At 51.2% G+C, this 19,864-nt stretch overlaps 1 protein-coding gene across 1 annotated transcript; it reads right to left on the reverse strand.

The window, feature by feature from the left end:
* Positions 1-1,906: 1,906 nt before the first annotated feature.
* Positions 1,907-19,735, reverse strand: SMG8 (SMG8 nonsense mediated mRNA decay factor). The gene is made up of 11 exons (XM_032967547.2): positions 19,485-19,735; positions 17,465-17,971; positions 16,636-17,039; positions 15,458-15,866; positions 13,710-13,885; positions 12,491-12,642; positions 9,279-9,424; positions 7,388-8,123; positions 6,786-6,912; positions 4,009-4,258; positions 1,907-3,527 (listed from the first exon to the last, which is right to left on the reverse strand). The coding sequence occupies exons 2-11, from the start codon at positions 17,963-17,965 to the stop codon at positions 3,333-3,335; spliced, it is 3,096 nt and encodes a 1,031-aa protein (XP_032823438.2). The 5' UTR covers positions 17,966-17,971; positions 19,485-19,735; the 3' UTR covers positions 1,907-3,332.
* Between the last annotated feature and the right edge of the window lie 129 nt (positions 19,736-19,864).

The following is a 19,864-nucleotide window of genomic DNA, read 5'->3' on the forward strand; positions in this document are numbered from 1 at the left end:
TGTCCGTCCCGCGCGTGACGTCAATCCACGAGGCCCACCCCCCTCGTTAATATTCATGAGTGGGTGGATTTTTACACTAACGCAGAGGAAGGTCGAGCTGAATTAAATAATTTATTACGCAGTCGCTTCAAATATGACGTTTCTTTACAGAAAGTGACGGTAAAAAAATAAATATACGCAGCACAGTGCTACATCCGTGCGTGACGTCACTGAAAAAGAGGCCCCCCCCCCTTCATTAATATTCATGCCCACGTGGAAATTTACACTAACGCACCAGGTCGCGCATGCCACATGCCGCACCCCTCCCCTCATTAATAATCATGAGCGGGTGACGTCGTTCCACATGCCGCACCCCCCCCACAATAACCATTAGCGGGTGACGTCACTCCACATGGGGCAAGCCCCCTCTCATTAATAATCATGAGCTGAACAATTTTTCTATTGAATATTTCAGATGTTCTGCAATATACACCGGGCAAAAAAGCTAGTATCTACTATAGTTTTCTGTGGGTACCCCCTCACCCCCCCATATACTTATTAGGTGATCATTGTTTTTATTTAATAGTAGCTGCTATACAGCTGTTTTTTACATGTTGGTGGCCGCAGGGGAAAAAAAAAGGCTGGTACAAAAGGGAGCTGAAATACAGGCGATGAGATCCATTTATGTCTACCCCACTGATTTCTCATCACCCTGACCTCGTGCGGTTGCGTTTTCGGTTGCAAGAGACATTCGCGAGTTGGCCTGAGTCAAGGTGGAACAATAACGCGGCCCCCTTCGCCCGACATAACCCCCCGGTGGATGTTGTTTCGTGGGGGGCGGTCGACAAAACCACACCGGCTATCAAAGACCGGCGAACGTGTCGCCGGAAATCACACCGGCTACGTCGGACTGTATATCGGTCGAGTGCCTAAATATTTAACAGAGTGTATTTATCTTGATTTGAAGCGTTTCGTGACTGCAGGAATCCATACTCTTTGGTTCTTTCGGTAAAGTCACGTGGGTAGAAATAAAACAAAATCAATCGCGACGTTTCGGACGCAACACAAGCGTCCGTCTCCAGGTGAAAATCGCGATAGCCGCGATGTCTGCTGCCTTGTGTATTGAGGCGACTGGAGGCTTTGAAATAAAATACTTTGTTATTTTAGTGGCGCATCTATAAATGAATGATCCCGTACACGGTTTGCAGGACAGGACAAAATGACTGAGGCCAGCCTCGACGGCAACAGTTGACCTTCCACCTCCAGCTAAGCACGTGACCGAATAGTCCACGAGACTTATTACCTTTGATGTGAACAAGTGTATTGTTTATTGACATTTCACAATCCTAATACTTAATAGTAGTAATTTATGCAGTGCATGTATTTCACCTTGTTAGTTTACACGGCAGTATGCTTCTGATAATTAGATGTTAATAATCTACAAATGCCTATCAATAAAAATGCCTTAAAATTCATTGTTCACAATTGAGCCAAGTTTTATTTGTCAGATAACCCGTCTACTCAAAGGCTGAATATAAACTGAGCAATGGTACGGTACCCAATGCAGCCTTGGTTAACCTCGATGTTGTGTGAACCTGTATCTGTAATTATCTCATGGTGACATGTACGAGCCGAGTACCCGTATAGCTTTGCTCGGTTCACCCATTTTTTTTCCAGATTATGTTCTTGTTGTGCACGATTGAGAAAAACTGTAAGAGTCAAGTGGTGTAATGGGTTCCATCTATGCGTGTTGAACTTCACTCGCACCAGACGTAGCCAATCACGCGAATCGGAGGTGCGGGCAAGCTTAATACAAAAAGTAGTTACATTGCACGGCTTGGATTTGCATCTGTCTCGAAAGACACACTGACCACTCATAATGTGTGCAATAGGTCTGTGAAGGACATGTAATATTCCAAGAAATCACTGAGATGGGACGTGACATTTATTGTTCGAAAGCCACGAAAAAAACGCAGAATGGTGTACATCTTTTTTCTCCTGCATTTTATATTCACTTGTACCCAACGCAATCAACGCTTGTATACACTCGCACTCACACGCTGAGCACATTTGCCACAAACATCATTGTACACCACACAAAGTCACGTTAAATTACAGTGGCTACTGCAAGGGGGTTTGTTTATTTACATGAGCTGGTCCTTATAATGAAAGATTAAACACCGACGAAGCAATTCTTGATATAGTGAAGCTATTCGGAGCTTGAGTCGCCTTTCACTGAATTGCCCGCAATGCGGCCACCCTAGTGAAATCTTGAGCTTTAAAAAACCACATACACACGCACGCGCGTGTCACTTTTATGACCTGCGCTGTTTTTTTTTAATTCCGTTACGACTGCTTTTTGTTGTCATTTCTCAGATTTGACTCGTCAGATATAAAAAAAAATGCTTGCATGAATGACCACTAAGGCTTTTTAGTTTAACACGTAGTCGGCTTTTGCGACCAATATCATCCATAATATAGTTTTCTTGGGGTTAGATCGCGTAAATATAAGTGTGTAGGTACAAGAACAGTGGGCATGCATCATGTGCATGCAATAATGTACGTTGATAACCATATGAATAACCCAAGCGGCAATGGGTAACCCATTGTAATTTATTTACATTAATTAATCCCCCCCCCCCCTTCTAACTTGAAGGGATCACAAGTGATGTCATCACATCCGCCTGATGAAGCTAGTTATAATTACAGGCAAAACGTCGTACTCGGATTGTAAATGTTGTCGGATTTTCTCTCCAATACACCGGTGCGCTGTACTAGTAACGAATTGGGCACCTTCTGTTTACGTGACAACCCTTACCAGTCGGCTGTGGCGGGCTTAACGACAACATTTATTTATTTACGCGATCTAACCCAAACAACCTCATGTAAAATAGGCTTTATAGACTGCTGTAATGTTGTTTGCATCACAATCTATTGTTGTACGCTACTATGCTTTCATGCCTATGCTCCCAGCCTTTCACCCTTCCTGCACAAACCATCCTGGTGAAAAATGATCGAATACCCACCACGCCAGGAGCCCCCGCCAAAGTGTTTCATCTTGGGCACTGCTCCACGCAAGCGCTTCATCATCGTCGTCGTCATCGGTGCGACGAGTGCGGCGGCAGCGCAAAATCAGTGGACGCTGGTCACGTGACCTGCAGCGCGCGCGGCCAGAATGTGGATTAACAAGCCACTTGACCCGCAGAGCGAGACGCCGCCGTCGAGAGTCCGCGCAGTGGCGCGGGCACCACCGTGCCATCGGCGCCCGCCGCGTTCTCCTGCCGTGCCTGGCACTCCCCCCCCCCCCCCCCCCCCCCCTCCTCGAATGATTTTGTTCCACCACCAACGGCTGCCTAAGTCTCCGCCCGGAGCACGCCGCGGAGGAGGCGGTAGGCGGACAGGCCCTGCGTGTCACGCGGCGGCAGGCAGGGGCCGCGCTCGCTGCCGTACGCCATGGGCAGGCGAAGGACCCACAGGCCGTCCGTGGGCAGCGTCACCTCGCGCTGCTCCGGCACGAAGATCGGGCAAGGCGCCGAGCCGGGCTGCACCTGACGGGCGCGGGGGAGAGGACACGCGTGTGGAATAAGTTGCACAGCGCAGCATCGTGTTGCGATGGTGGCAACACGGATTAATGAGTGCCCGCGTTATGGTGTGCGTGAACGTGTATGTATGTTTGTTGAACTTCCTTCGCGCCGTACGTAGCCAACCGCGGTACTCGGAGGTGCAGGGAAGGACAAACCGAACACAGAGAGGCAGCTCTAAAGAAATAAGTTACGTATGCGGAACTTTTTTTCACACCGTAAATGCGTGCGTGAGTGTACATATGCCAGCATGAATGGGCACACAAGTGCGTGCGCGAGCGTTGTAGAGCCCTGCTTGATCAAACTCGCACGACGTGGGAGTCGGTGCGTGCGCAAAGTTGCACCGCGCGTCGGTGTGAGCGGGCGCACTCGCACGCTGGGCACAATGCCCGCTAGAGTGCGTGTAAGCACGCGGGCAGGCGGGCGGGCACGAGCGGTCGCACAGTACCTGCGGTGCGAGGAGCAGGCGCACGGACGCGTCGGGCACCACGACGTAGAGGCGCATGAGCTGAGCGAGCGCCGGCTTGGGCCCGCGGCTCTGCCCCGAGGCGGCCACGTAGAGGGGCATGTCGGCCGCGAGCGCGCGGCTCGCGAAGTCGCGGTAACCGCTGCCCGGCGCCACCTTCATCACTTTGTCCGGCGCAGAGCACATGAAGCGCCGGCCCCGCGAGTCCTCGTACTCGTAGCCGACGTACGCCCTGGCGGAAAGCGGCGACGGGCAAGCGAGTCGCGATTCCGCCGCAACTTACGGTACGCGTGTGTGTATGTTGAACTGCTTTTTGCACCGCACGTAGCCAACCGTGCCAATTGGGAGGCGCGGGAATTAATTTTAATAATGATTAATAATATTCTTGGTTAAATTTTGATTTAAAGCTTTCGTGACTGCAGTAATTCATATTCTTAGCTCTTTCGGTAAAGTCACGTTGAAGGGAAACAATAAAATATATATAAAATAAAAATTCTCACGACGTTTCGACCATAACACAAACGGTCGTCATCAGGTGTGATGATGATGACGACCGTTTGTGTTATGGTCGAAACGTCGTGAGAATTTTTATTTATATTTTATTATTTTATTGTTTCCCTTCAACGTGACTTTACCGAAAGAGCTAAGATTATAATATTCTTGGTTCTTTCGGTAAAGTCATGTAGAAGGGAAACAAAATAAAAAATATAAAACAATAAAATTCTCACGACGTTTCGACTGCAACACAAGCAATCATCAGGTGTGAAAACCACAGCAAGAAAATTAGAAAAAAGTGGCGTTTTTTTTTAATAACGTCAGCACCACGGAGAGCGATTTGGCAGTTATTCAGATGGACGAGTCCATCTATGTTCGGAAAAGAGGAGGGGGGAGACGAAAATAATGGATGCGGTCTGAAAGCCACCTTAAGTGTGAACAATCAATTAAGACCCGAAATTGTTTATCAAATCCTTCCAATGAATGCTAAGCCACAATCCATCTTCTCGGTTGAAATTGTCTCTGTATATGTGGATAGCCTCATGAACGAATCTCTCATGGTAGCCAGATGGCTTGCAAAGAACCTGTCTTGGAGAAGTCAATGTCATGTGAGCCTACTGAATTATAACAGTGATCTGCCACGGCCGAGGTGTTGGTCCTACCTTGATTTAGGTCTGCTTTGTGTTCACGAATGCGGTCCGAGACATGTCGTTTGGTTTCTCCAATGTAACTACTACCACAGAGGCAACTTAGTTTGTAGACACCAGGGTACTGTATGTCCGGAATCACATCTTTTATAGACGGAACCAAGATCACGGATTTTCTGTAATGTGTTGAATCGGACCTGGATCTTGTGTTTATTCAAGATTTTGTAGATCTTTTTTGTGATCCCCGCAATGTAGGGTAAAGTGATGGTTTTGAAAGGCTCCTCAAGAGGGTCCTTCTTTATGGTTGGAGTGATAGCTTTGCGGAATAAACACAAGATCTTGAATAAACACAAGATCCAGGTCCGATTCAACACATTATATAAAATCCGTGATCTAGTTCCGTCTGTACAATATGTGATTCCGGACATACAGTATCCTGGCGTCTACAAACTAAGTTGCCTCTGTGGTAGTAGTTACATTGGAGAAACCAAAAGACATGTCTCGGACCGCATTCGTGAACACAAAGCAGACCTAAAACACGGTAGGACCAACACCTCGGCCGTGGCAGATCACTGTTATAATTCAGTAGGCTCGCATGACATTGACTTCTCCAAGACAGAGGTTCTTTGCAAGCCATCTGGCTACCATGAGAGATTCGTTCATGAGGCTATCCACATATACAAACACAGAGACAATTTCAACCGAGAAGCTGGATTCTGGCTTAGCATTCATTGGAAGGATTTGATAAACCATTTCGGGTCTTAATTGATAGTTCACGTTTACGGTGGCTTTCAGACCGCATCCATTATTTTCGTCTCCCCCCTCCTCTTTTCCGAACATAGATGGACTCGTCCATCTGAATAACTGCCAAATCGCTCTCTGTGGTGCTAACATTAAAAAAAAACGCCACTTTTTTCAAATTTACTTGCTGTGGTTTTCACACCTGATGATGATTGCTTGTGTTGCAGTCGAAACGTCGTGAGAATTTTATTGTTTTATATATTTTTTAAAATTATTTTATTGTTTCCCTTCTACGTGACTTTACCGAAAGAACCAAGAATATGAATCCCTGCAGTCACGAAAGCTTTAAATCAAAATTTAATTATTAATATTAATAATTATAATTAGACTGTGTAATTCGTATGGCCTCGCACTGTCCCGACACAACTCTACTTTGCGTCCGACATCTGACAAGCTCGGGTGCTTTCTGGGTGATTTGGTGGAGCGGGCTCGAAGGGATCGCTTTTATTGAGCGGTAGTGTAGCGGCTAGCGCGCCGCGCTACAAACCCGGCGGCCCGAGTTCGATTCCTGTTCACGGCCATCACCAGTGACAATTATCTGAACCGGTCCTGGGCCTCCGCTACGTCGACTCAGCCTCAAATGAGTACCTGGTGCGGTGTGTAAACATCACCATTGGGGAGACAAAGGCGGCTGGGCGTGGTGTTGGCCACCCACCACCTCGTGCGCCGTGCCGGCCTTCATAGGTGGTCGCTAACAGCACTTGCCCCAACAGTCTGTTCAGGCTATACGGGGGATCTTTGTCTTTTATTTTGTCACCCTGGGGCTCAGCCATCAGCCCCGCATTCCCGTGCTGAGACCAAAGGGAGGTTCCACACCTGGCAGTGTTGTCCCCGCGCCTCCAGGTACGCGTTGGGGCAAACCCCCTCCAGGACTCCCCCTCCGCACGCTCCGCACGCTCCGCTCCCTCCGTGCGGATCGCTGGCCACGCCTCCTCCTCCTCTCCTGAAGCACGAATAGCGAGGGGATGCACAAAACTAGTAACAACTATTTTTTTTATTCTACCAGGTTAGGGCCCGCTGCTGAGCGACGTAGCTCTTTTTCAGAAGCGACCTGGCCACAAATGATAGCTGAACTAAGTGGCTTTTTGCGTGGTAATTTATAGCAGCGAAAAACTCTAAACACGTGATTTTGATTCTACATGTGGAGGGGACAAACCGGAGGACCTGGGAGAAAAATATATGCAACCACGGGGAGAGAACATGCAGACTCCAAATATACAGGTGTCAAGGGTCGTGATCGAATCCATGACCTCCTGCATACCAGGCGAGGTAGTTAACATCTCGCCACCTTGGCGCAGCAGCAAAGATGCCGATCGGAAAGTTACAGCGTCTTTTCCCCTCGTCAAACGAGCGTTGCGCAGGGCTCAACGGGCCTTACCTGGTGATGTAAAACATAATTAATATTTTAGTTTACTTGCCTTCGTTGGAGCGCCGCGTGCTGGACAGCGGGACGTCCCACGGCATGAGGAAGTGGGTCCCCGGCACGAACCCCGGCATGTCGGTGAGCCCCTGCGAGGGTACGTACGCCTTGGCGGGCCCCAGCCGCACCAGCGACCATGACGAGAAGGAGGGCAGCCGCCCTGCCACCACCCCTCCCAGGTGCACCATTCCCCCCAGTGGCTGCTGCTGCTGCTGCTGCTGCTGGTCCTGATCATCCTGAAGCGGGGACTTCTCCTCCAGGTTGGGTGCCGGCCTCTCTCCGGGCTCGAGCTCGCCACCCTCGTTGTGGGCCGTGGGTCCGGACTGGGAACGGGCGCGGCAGGGGTGGGCATCGTTCTGGTCCCCGTGCGTGGCCGGCGCCGGCTGGGAGTGCGCGTGCGCCGGCTGGGAGACGGCGGCGGGTGGCCGGGAGTGGACGTGGCCTAGCCCGGGCTGCGACTGCGCCGGGCCGGCCACGGCGGCGGTGCCGGCCTGCAGCTCGGCGAGCAGCCCCCCGGGCGTGCCGGCTGCCTGGCCCAGGCCGTGCGGGAGGTCCGGGCTGCACTCGGTGCCGCCCGTGGCTTCGGGGGCGTCTTTGTAGAGGGCGTCCTCTGTGGACACGGGAGCTGGGGCCGCGTTGGCATCGAGCGAGTTCTTGCGGCTGACTCCCGTGTCGCGCCCGAACGTGGGGAAGGCGAAGTGTTCCAGCTTGCCGCAGTATTTGTCCTCCATCGTCTGCACGGAGTGATTCGCGGGGGAAGAGCAGGTGAGCACAATGACGTTATCCAAACTGGTGCCACGCCTTTTATACACTCTCAAACGTTTGTCAATTAAAGCAAGATTTTTTTTTATCTCACACCTAGAACTTTTCCAAAATGGAAAACATTATTTAACGTGATCGTTTTTTGTGAGCAAGTTTAAAGTATCAAACTCACTACACTTGAGAATCTGGTTGCATAAAAAGCTGCTAAATTTCATCACACGGGATTCTCAGCACCTCTGGAATGCTCCACGCCCTACGTACCAGCGATGTAGCTATCAAGTGTATTTTCCTCCGGGTCCCCCTGTTTTTCCCCTCCACATTTCAAAACATGGCATTTCCAGTGTTTGGCTGCTATAAATTTCCACATGATGAGCCACTTCGTTGAGCTATTATTTGTGGCCACGTCGATTCTGAAAACGAGCTGTATAGATAGCTCAGTGGGCCTTACCTGGTCAAATAAAAAATCGTTCAATAGTTTAATTGTACACTGGGACAGAGGGGCCCAGGCGCCAGAAAGGGGGGCCCCCCCATTTCACTCCTTGCAACACTGCTCATGTTCACCACACTCCACCGCTGAGACTACGCCGCTGACACTACGCCACTGCTGCCATACGAACGTATTTGCGGTACACCTGCGGGGTGGTGGTGGTGGTGCGTCAAAATCAGTTCTCGTTATGTCAAAGCGGTCGGAAGACGAACGATGTGGAGCGGCTGAACACGAAGCGTCACAGTCTGTTGCCGAATAGCAGCACCCAGCCCTGTTGACGATTGGCTGGCTCCGTGTTTTGACTCGTGGCCTAGACAGATTTGATTTGTGCTATAGACTTGGTCGGACGGTTAGGTTAGGGTTAGAAAAATATGATCACTGACCTTTCAGGAACAATTCTACCTCTATTGGAAATAGCATTTGCAAGTCTCCGTAGACTGAATAAACCTTCGTATCGCGTCAAACTCGGTGACAGGCGACAATTAAAGACTGAAAAAAACAGACTTGCCGATGAAAGTTTTGCTCTCAGACTGTTTTATGAGGACCGGTGTGTGTTATGCTGCACCGGTGTACCGCCAATACAGCCACAATATCTAAAGCGAAGAACCTTCAGCCGGCCCACTCCACACCCAACACGTGCCTCGTAGAAGGTGAAGTTGGCAGCGCGCAGGGTGAAGGGGTCCTCGCGAGTGCCCTGGTGCGAACCGCAGTTGCAGGTGCTGGTGGCGCGGGAACGGCTGCAATGTGGGACCACTGGTGGCACTTGGTCTGGGTCAGCAAGCTCTCCTGAATACACACATGCATATACATACACACATGCATATACATACACACATGCATATACATACACACATGCATATACATACACACATGCATATGCATACACACATGCATATGCATACACACATGCATATACATACATGCATATACATACATACAGTGAGGGAAAAAAGTATTTGATCCCCTACTGATTTTGTACGTTTGCCCACTGACAAAGAAATGATGAGTCTATCATTTTAATGGTAGGTTTATTTGAACAGTGAGAGACAGAATAACAACAACAAAATCCAGAAAAACGCATGTCAAAAATGTTATAAATTGATTTGCATTTTAATGAGGAAAATAAGTATTTGACCCCCTCTCAATCAGAAAGATTTCTGGCTCCCAGGTGTCTTTTATACAGGTAACGAGCTGAGATTAGGAGCACACTCTTAAAGGGAGTGCTCCTAATCTCAGCTTGTTAGCTGTATAAAAGACACCTGTCCACAGAAGCAATCAATCAGATTCCAAACTCTCCACCATGGCCAAGACCAAAGAGCTCTCCAAGGATGTCAGGGACAAGATTGTAGACCTACACAAGGCTGGAATGGGCTACAAGACCATTGCCAAGCAGCTTGGTGAGGTGACAACAGTTGGTGCGATTATTCGTAAATGGAAGAAACACAAAAGAACTGTCAATCTCCCTCAGCCTGGGGCTCCATGCAAGATCTCACCTAGTGGAGTTGCAATGATCATGATAACGGTGAGGAATCAGCCCAGAACTACACGGGAGGATCTTGTCAATGATCTCAAGGCAGCTGGGACCATAGTCACCAAGAAAACAATTGGTAACACACTACGCCGTGAAGGACTGAAATCCTGCAGCGCCCGTAAGGTCCCCCTGCTCAAGAAAGCACACATACATGCCCGTCTGAAGTTTGCCAATGCACATCTGAATGATTCAGAGGACAACTGGGTGAAAGTGTTGTGGTCAGATGAGACCAAAATGGAGCTCTTTGGCATCAACTCAACTCGCCGTGTTTGGAGGAGGAGGGCTGCTGCCTATGACCCCAAGAAGACCATCCCCACCGTCAAACATGGAGGTGGAAACATGCTTTGGGGGTGTTTTTCTGCTAAGGGGACAGGACAACTTCACCGCATCAAAGGGACGATGAACGGGGCCATGTACCGTCAAATCTTGGGTGAGAACCTCCTTCCCTCAGCCAAGACATTGAAAATGGGTCGTGGATGGGTATTCCAGCATGACAATGACCCAAAACACACGGCCAAGGCAACAAAGGTGTGGCTCAACAAGAAGCACATTAAGGTCCTGGAGTGGCCTAGCCAGTCTCCAGACCTTAATCCCATAGAAAATCTGTGGAGGGAGCTGAAGGTTCAAGTTGCCAAACGTCAGCCTCGAAACCTTAATGACTTGGAAAAGATCTGCAAAGAGGAGTGAGACAAAATCCCTCCTGAGATGTGTGAAAACCTGGTGGCCAACTACAAGAAACGTCTGACCTCTGTTATTGCCAACAAGGGTTATGCCACCAAGTACTAAGTCATGTTTTGCAGAGGGGTCAAATACTTATTTCCCTCATTAAAATGCAAATCAACTTATAACATTTTTGACATGCGTTTTTCTGGATTTTTTTGTCGTTATTCTGTCTCTCACTGTTCAAATAAACCTACCATTAAAATTATAGACTGATCATTTCTTCGTCAGTGGGCAAACGTACAAAATCAGCAGGGGATCAAATACTTTTTTCCCTCACTGTACATACGTAGAGTAATAGCGCTTGCTGCTGACTGAAAGTGGTAACTACAGTGTGCGGCAGTACAACGCGTCAGCAGGCGACAGTACACACGGGGGGAAGACGACCAGGGCAGAGTTCATGGTGGGGTCCATCTGGAAGCCCCGGGAACCTGCTAGGAGGTTCGAGAATGGGGGCGTGGCCAGGGCGGAGCAAGGCCACGCCGGCAGGATAAGAGGGGGCCCTCAGCGAGGGCTCGGCGCTGAGGCTGTAAGTGGATCCCCTCGCCGTGCTGTCATCTCGCCACCGTCGCCCCCGCTGTCTTCACCATCGCTGGGCGCCGCTAGCTAGGCAGCCTGCCGACTGTTCCCGCTAGATAGCGCCGCCGACGATGGACGGTTCTGTGCGAGATATATATAGTGTACACCCATGTAGGGTGCGTTTAGTCCCCATTGTGTGTGGAATAAAGAAGGTGCTTCCAATTACTACTGTCTCCGAACTGCGTCACTACACATACAAAGGCAAGGATCCGCCCTATAGCATTAACACTTTTGGGGCATATGCTTTTAGCGAGCGCCTATTAAGACTGGCACACACACGAGGGGGTGGGTGGCCAGCACCATGCCTGGCCGCCTTTGTCTCCCAAGTGGTGATGTTTTCACACTGCACCAGATACCCATTTTTTTATGGCGGAGATGGGTTAAGTGAAGCCCAGGACTGGTTCAGATAATCGCCACTGGTGTGGGCCGTCAGCGGGAATCGAACTTGTGTCGCTGTGTTTGTAGAGCAGTGTGCTAACCGCTGCACTACCGCTCCCCCATCTTTGTCTTTGTGTTCACGAGCGCCTGTGAGTGCCTGTCTCTATGGGTGCATGTGCTTCCGCGAGTGTCTCTGTGTTCTGTGTGTAACTGTGTGCATAACGGCCTGCCATGAAAGCTGTGATGATGTAACTGCCATTTCGCGGAGAACGGCAGCTTCTGCTTCTGCTGATGTATCTATGAGTGCCTGTGTGTATCATCGATTGTCGCGCTGCACTACGAACCCGGCGACCTGAGTTCAATTCTCGCTGACGGCCAACACCAGTTACGATTATGTGAACCGGTCCTGGGCCTCTCCTAGGTCGACTCGGCCTCAAATGAGTACCTGGTGCGGTGTGTAAACATCGCCACTGGCGAAACAAAAGCGGCGGTGGCCGCCCACGCCTTCGTGTGCTGTGCCAAGCCTTTTGTAGGTGCTCGCTCACAACACTTGCCCCTACAGTCAGTTACAGGCTATACGGGGGATCTTTGTGTGTGTGTGTGTGTGCACGTGTCACCGCGTATGTGCGAGTCTTGGCCGTTACCCGCTTTGGGCAGCAGGTGGTACTTGTGGATGCAGTGCTGGTCGGTGAGGCTTCTCTCCTCACACAGTTGGTGGCCGGCCTGCCAGAAAGCATGGCAGTCCTCCTGCAGCTTGAGGAGGTATGCCTGGTAGGCCGGCCCGCGAGCATGCTGCCTGCAGAGCACAGACACACAGATGACAACACGCAATACATGTTTTAACCCTGGAAAAACGTCTTCAATATCTATTCCTGCAAAACAATGTTTTTTTTATTTATTTTACCAGGTAAGACCCACTCAGCTACGTAATTAATTTTCGGAAGCGAACTGGCCATCATAAATAATAGCTCAGCGAAGTGGGTTATTACGTCAAAATTTCCAGCAGCCAAATAACCCTCTAAAACGTGTGATGTTTGAAAATGTGAAGAGAAAAATCGGTGGACCTGGAGAAAAATTCACATGATCACGGGGAGAACACGCAAACCCCAAATATACAGCAGCCAAATAACCCTCTAAAACGTGTGATGTTTCAAAATGTGGAGAGAAAAATCGGGGGACCTGGAGAAAAATTCACATGATCACGGGGAGAACACGCAAACCCCAAATATACAGCAGGCGCCAGGGTCTGGATCAAACCCATGGCCACCTGCATACCAGGCGAAGTAGTTAACATCTCGTAGCCACCGTGATAATGATGATGACAGAGAGACACGCAAACTCTAAATATAAAGCAGGCGCCAGGGTCGGGATCGAACCCATGACCACCTGCATTACAGGCGAGGTAGGTAACATCTCACAGCAACCGTGATAATGATGATGACAGAGAGACATGCAAACTCTAAATATACAGCAGGCGCCAGGGTTGAGATCGAACCCATGACCACCTGCATACCAGGCGAGGTAGTTAACATCTCCTAGCCACCGTGATAATGATGATGACAGACACGCAAACTCTAAATATAAAGCAGGCGCCAGGGTTGGGATCAAACCCATGACCACCTGCATACCAGGCGAGGTAGTTAACATCTCCTAGCCACCGTGATAATGATGATGACAGACACGCAAACTCTAAATATACAGCAGGCGCCAGGGTCGGGATCAAACCCATGACCACCTGCATACCAGGCGAGGTAGTTAACATCTCCTAGCCACCGTGGCATTGCCAGGCTCTTCTTTGTAGCAGTCCACGGTGGCGGAGGTGCACTCCGCCGGATCTGCTGTGCAACTTCCTGGCACGCGCACCTGTAGATGGAGAGTGCGTGCGCGAGCTGGCTCCGGTGGTAGGCGCTCGTGTAGTGGTGTGGTAGGCCCGCCTGGTACGCGCTGTGCGCCAGCGGCAGCGCCTTCTGGCAGCGGCTCTCGGAGAAGCGCGTGTCGGCGTCCAGGAAGCCCTCCAAGCACTTCAGCTGACTCTGAACCTGTGCGGGTGTTGCCAAGGGGGGGGGGGGGGGAGTGCCGTTAGCACGTGGGACCGCGGGCGGCAGTGGAAGAGAGCGGCTATTCCGTGAGTGAAATTAGTTGTACGCTTCGGCGTGGGGAAACCTCTTTCCCTTACCAGGGGTTGAATATGACTTTAAAATACCTTTGAGCAGGGAGACATTTAACTTCTGTCATTATTGTTGCAAGTTATTGGAAAGTAATGCATGGTATTAAAACAAATCAGACTCAAGTGAGATTTTCCTGGACAATGCACAGCATTTCTGTTATTACTGCATTACATTTTTATCAATGATATTATTTGGAGGGACACGTGAGCACACGATTCACAGTTCATTTGGTAACTACAAGAGGCCTTTGCAGTGCCCAAAGTGATTGAGTGTGCCAAAATAAGAAACACGTTATGAATTTTTCAATTTAGAAGCAGCCCCTAAATCGAAAACTCATTTCCTTTTGAACAGCTTTTTTGTGTTTAATTTGTTGTCCTTCCCCCGCACCTCCAATTAGCACGGCTGCCTACGTACTGTTGCGAAAGAAGTTCAACAAACATACGTAGATAAGAGGTCAAAACGTCTTCCTCACTGCCACCTAATTAGCACAGCTAAAAGATGCTTGCAGTGACAGAAAAATATCATCGGCGTGCCGTTTCAAAGTGCCTCAGGCAGAGTCAACTGAAGTGGTGGGCTATATCCACCACTTCAGTTGACACTGCACTGCATCTCACCAGATTCAGAGGCAATGAGCACTCAATGATTCATGCAGCAGCCAGAGGTATAAGCATATGAACACACATACACCCTTTCACGTGCAAGCTTAATATCTCGAACACGAGGGCGATTCAATCATTACATAAGCTACATCAGTGGGATTTTGGAATAATAAAAAAATTATTGAGTAGTGAATGGGGCATGACCCTGGTGCTCCTGAGTATGTCTGGTCAGTGGTGACTGTCAAGTGAGGGTCAGGTGCTTGTCCAGCGAGTGTTTGATAATGGAACAGCGAGACCAATGGGGAACGTGTGGGGCTGACGATGGAGGGCAGGGGCCGAAAGGGCCAATAGGGCATAGTTAAAATGGACAGAGGCTGGCAACCAAAATAACAAGAGGAGACTTTTTGTTTCGAATTCGTTAAAAAGAAAAAGCTCTATATTTCAGAGCCGCGATGCGTGTGGTGAATACGAGACGGTACTCGTGAATAACGTCACGAAGCGGTCCTGAAGCATGCGGCTCCGGAGCTGCGCGTTGCCGACCCCTTCACGTGGCCAACACAAGAGGAAGATTCACCCCATCCATAGCATGGGCCGCCCTCGAACTACAACACACTGAATTTCGATTTAAAGCTTTCATGACTGCAAGGATTCATCTTCTTTGGTTATTTCGGTAAAGTCATGTAGAATGAGAATAAAATAATAAAGTAACACAATAAAATTCTCACGACGTTTCGGCCGCTTGCGTTGTGGCCGAAACGTCGTGAGAATTTTATTGTGTTATTTTATTATTTTATTCTCATTCTACAATACACTGCTGGTGAGTCTAGCGGAACGAGGGGCAGACCTTGGCATGGACGCTCACTGGATCGGCCGGCGTCTTCCCATCCACACCGTCGTCACCGCCGCCGTCGTCCTCCTCCTCGTCGTCCTCCTCGTCGTCGTCGTCCTTTCCGTCCGAGACCTCGGCGACCTCCCCCCACGCGCCGCTCGACGTGCCGAGCAGCGCGCCGCTCAGCCGCCCGGCCACCGCGGCCCAGTTGGCGAGCGTGGGCAGCTCGAAGTGCGCGGGCTGCGGGTTGCGGCCGACGCTGTCGTCAAATCCGCGGCGCGCGAACACCAGCTCGGCGTGCTGCCACACAAACTCGCGCAGCGTGGGGTCGGCCGGGAGGGAGCCGCTCGACTGGGACTCCAGTGGCGGGGGCGGGGCAGGGGGCAGCGCCGACGGCCGCGCAGAACGCCGCATCAGCTGGTACCTGTGAAGGGCGCGGGGCCGTGCGCCGGGGTGTCGGCGTTACACTTGGTAAAGCAGGGATTCCGGTACCGACATTTTACGGAGTGCCAAGGCCACCCTCACCACCGATGCCATCTTCATAACGACCACCATTACCGTCGCCGCTATTATCACCACCACACCACCACCACATTGTAAGGACACCGCCGCTACTCCTATCCCTACCACCAGGATTTTCATCATCACAACTCTTACCAATAAACCACCACCAATGTCATCACGAATGTCATCAGCTGCTTGGGCATGCGGTGGCTGGGCATGCGGGATACATGACCCAACCAACGCAGTCATGCCTGCTGGAGGAGCTCACTGATGGAACTATGTTCAAATCTTTCAAGGATCTGTGAGCTCCTCACACAATCCATTCTGGTTAAACCCGGGATAGATCATAGGCAGGCCAGCCTGAATGTTTCAAAACGGCACAGATGTTCATTTAAAGGGGTCCACGTTTCGCAAGCATAGAGAAGGGTGGGCATAACTGTGGCTGCAAAGATAGTTTCCACGCAACGTTACACAGCTGATGAAAAGACAATGCCACTCGACTGATTCGGAGCGAGACCTCCGCTGCCAAACCAGAGCCGGTCATAAGCACACTGCCCTGGTATGGACACTTCTCCACTTTCTTCGCAAGTGCCCCACCACCAATGGGGAGTGGAGGGGGGTGGAGTGTACGATGATGTGAAATACCCAGGCACCACACCACCACCACCACGACCGTCAAAGCGCCACACCTTCGTGGTCCGGCGTTTTGGCCATCGCCCTCCTTGAGGCTGCAGTTGCTGCGGAGGCAGCGGATGAGCGAGCCGACGGGATCGTCGGGCGGCTCGGCCATCACGTACACGAAGGCCTGGTTGGCCGGCACGGTGAAGAGGCAGTTCACGCTCTGGTTGGTGAGCAAGCGGCTCTTGCGGAACACGTGGTAGATCTGATCCTCGAGCGCATGCTGCAGGCGCCGCTTGGGCGAGTGGCGCTTGAGTTTGGTCGCAGCGCCCGCGGCGGCGGTGGCGGGGGAGTCGCCCTCGCGCCACAGCCCGGCATCCGAGGCTCGGAGCGCCCCGTTGAGCTGGAAGATGAAGAGGAGGCGTGGAGGGCAGGGCCGGCAGTTCAGCTGCCACTCCTTGCCCACCGGGCAGTCCTGAGTGTGGGAGAGCGGGAGGCGACATTGTGACCCCGCCCGTGGTCTTTGTCGCGCTGCAGTAGGAATTCTTGTTTCTTAAGAGTTAAAGAAAAAAAAGTGATGTGCCACATAGCGCTCGGTTACGGACCTAAACGGTGGACGTCACTCTGCAGGCCTATCAGGGACTCCCGCAATGTTCATAGATCATATCATAAGATTTGTCATTTAAATCTTACATTTTTGATATCGCTGTACGTCGTTGTTTTTCGTTGATCAACATCTCGTTTCTTTATCGTTAAACGCAAAAAAATGACAACGAGATAGAAGAGTGTAAGAACCAGGCCAGACAATGAAGTGAGGGACCCACGATCACCGCCCTTCTCCTTGCATGCCGTGGTGGGTGACCCCGTGCACCCCGTGACACGGCGGTGCCGTCCTCGTACCTGCAGCAGCGCCCTGAGCTGCGGCTGCAGCTTCTGCCGGAGCTGGTCGAGGGCACGGAAGAGCCGGTCGTAGGTGATGTCGAAGGTGCAGGTCGGGTGCTGCAGCAGCACGATGTGGCTCACCGACAGCACGAACAGCATGGCCAGGCAATGCTGCTTCTCGGCGCGGCGCCAAGCCGCGTGCGTCTCGGCGTGCCGGTCCCCGGCGGTGACGCTGGCGCGCAGGAGCCCGGCGGGGCTGGCGGACGACACCACGAGGTAGACGGTGCGGTTTTCCCGGTCGTAGTGCGCCTCCACCGGCGCGGCGACGCCGGCGGCGGCGGCGGCGGAGTCGTGCCACACGGGGAAGACGAGGCGGTCGGTGAGGATGTTGACGATTGTGTGGCCGTAGTTGCTGCGCGAGGGAGAGGCGAGGCCGCACACCCCGATAACGCAAACCTCGTCGCCGGCGTCGTCAGCGCCCGCCGCGGCGAGCAGAGACTCCAGCGACGGGGGATGCATCGTGAGCTGTGGAGACATTCATTCGCTCGCGTGACCCTCACCGTTTACAATGCTGCAGCCCCACGTTACCCGCCTCGACTATAATAAGACGATAGAACTGGAAGCAAAATGTAATAAGCATCACGGTAATACCACCGAGGTTCGCCATCCAGGAAAGCCCCATGTCTAGTTTTTACCACGTACAAAATAGAAACCTATACAACATGCACGTCCCTTCTCATGTAAAATATTTGACATCTACAGCCCTTTGGAAATCCTCCACTTGATGAGGGCCACCCCACACAGTGTGGGTCGTGTGGATTGTTTGACCTTAAAAATTCGACCACGATGGTCGATGCAGGATGATGAATGGGAACATAGACGTGGCAGCACAGTACTGTACAACGCGGTGTCCTTCCACATTCCCGTGTGGAATTTCCACCGGCCACTTTGTGCTCTGGGGCCTCCAAGAGACGAGGCACCGTCCCCCAAATACTTGCAGGGAGACATTTGACAATGACGCGTCACGGAACATGAATGAATGGTACAAAATTAAGACTCAGTAAGGTTGTCCTGGACAAAGCACAGTATTGCTATTATTACCGTATTACACTTCCATCAATGACATTATGCTTATGACAATGTACCAATAACACAATAAATATCCTGTTTTCGATCTACTGCTGGATGAAGGCCGAAGCACGCCGTGTCGGTGGTGGTGGTTTTCTGACCCGATTTCACGGATTGGTGCAAGTTATAATAAAGGGGGCCTAGGACCGGTTCAGATATCATTCGCCACTGATGTTAGCCGTGAGCAGGAGTGATTGAACGCCGTAGAGCCAGGTTCCTAACCAACCAGCTGACACATTCAGGAGCTAGGATTTAATCAATCTTTCCTTGGCTAAAGCGCAACGTGAGTATGACTCTCTCATCATCATCATCATCCACTGCTGGATGAATTCCTCCCAAAGCCGCCGCCATATCTCGTGCTCCCGATTGTAACAATCCACCTCAGCGCCGACGATTTCACTGCTCCATCTCCTGCTTATCGTGCCCTATAAAACTGCTGCCGCTGTTGTTGTTGTTACTAACGTTGGCCTAGAGTGGCCAAGTTCGCATGGCGGGACCGAGTACATCCTGAGGCGTGTGGGTGCTGGTAACGATGCCGGGCTAGGGCCGCGGCTTCAACTGCGCACAGTTCACATTCACACTGTACCAGGCGCACTGTAACACCCCCCCCCACCCGTAGTGCGATCATTGCACTGTACAGGCGATACAGTGCAACAATCGCACCGTACCCCCCCCCCCCCAAAGTGCGGCAGTTGCACTGTACGCGTGGTACAGTGCGGCGCGGAACTGTACGCGGCTACAGTACCGCGTCGCACTGTACCCGCATACGCACTGTATGCTAGTACAGTGCGGCTGTCGCGCTGCGCAGTGCGATAGCCGCACTGTACCGGGGGTACAGTGCGACGCTGTACAGTGCTATGCTGCACTGTACACGCGCAGTGTTCGGCTGCGGTGCTTGGCGCCAACTCACCCGCCTTTAACGAGGAGGAAGATGATGATAGCGATGATGATGTTATCGATGATACTGATGATGATATCGACGCAGGCGCTTACAGAGGGAGGCTTCGCGATGGGAATTTCCACGTTCGGGCCCCCGACCCGCCGTGGGTGACGTCACGGGGTCTCGGTGACGTCACGTCACTCGGGGGTTTGTTGCGTGACGTCATCGTCGCCGACAGCCATTCTCTATCCACGGTTGGATTCTTATTCAATCTTGATTTGAAGCTTTCGTGACTGCAGGAGTATGTTTTATACCTACGTGACCTTACCGAAAGAACCAAATAGTATGGATTCTTATTGTCGTGTGGCCGCTGTGTCGGGTGGTGACGGGTTAAACGAAACATTTTTACT

Source organism: Petromyzon marinus, chromosome 38, assembly GCF_048934315.1.
Source record: "Petromyzon marinus isolate PM22_M1 ecotype Great Lakes invasive population chromosome 38, UKy_Petmar_22M1.pri1.0, whole genome shotgun sequence".
NCBI lineage: Eukaryota > Metazoa > Chordata > Hyperoartia > Petromyzontiformes > Petromyzontidae > Petromyzon > Petromyzon marinus.

What these genes read in the sequence shown, in the direction of transcription:
- SMG8 (XM_032967547.2), bottom strand. Translation starts at nt 17,965, where the DNA reads ATGCATCCCCCGTCGCTGGAGTCTCTGCTCGCCGCGGCGGGCGCTGAC. An exon ending in AGCTCAGGGCGCTGCTGCAG is followed by an intron (nt 17,040 to 17,464) that starts GTACGAGGACGG and finishes TCCCACACTCAG; the next exon opens with GACTGCCCGGTGGGCAAGGA. An exon ending in CCAACTTCACCTTCTACGAG is followed by an intron (nt 8,124 to 9,278) that starts GCACGTGTTGGG and finishes CACTCCGTGCAG; the next exon opens with ACGATGGAGGACAAATACTG.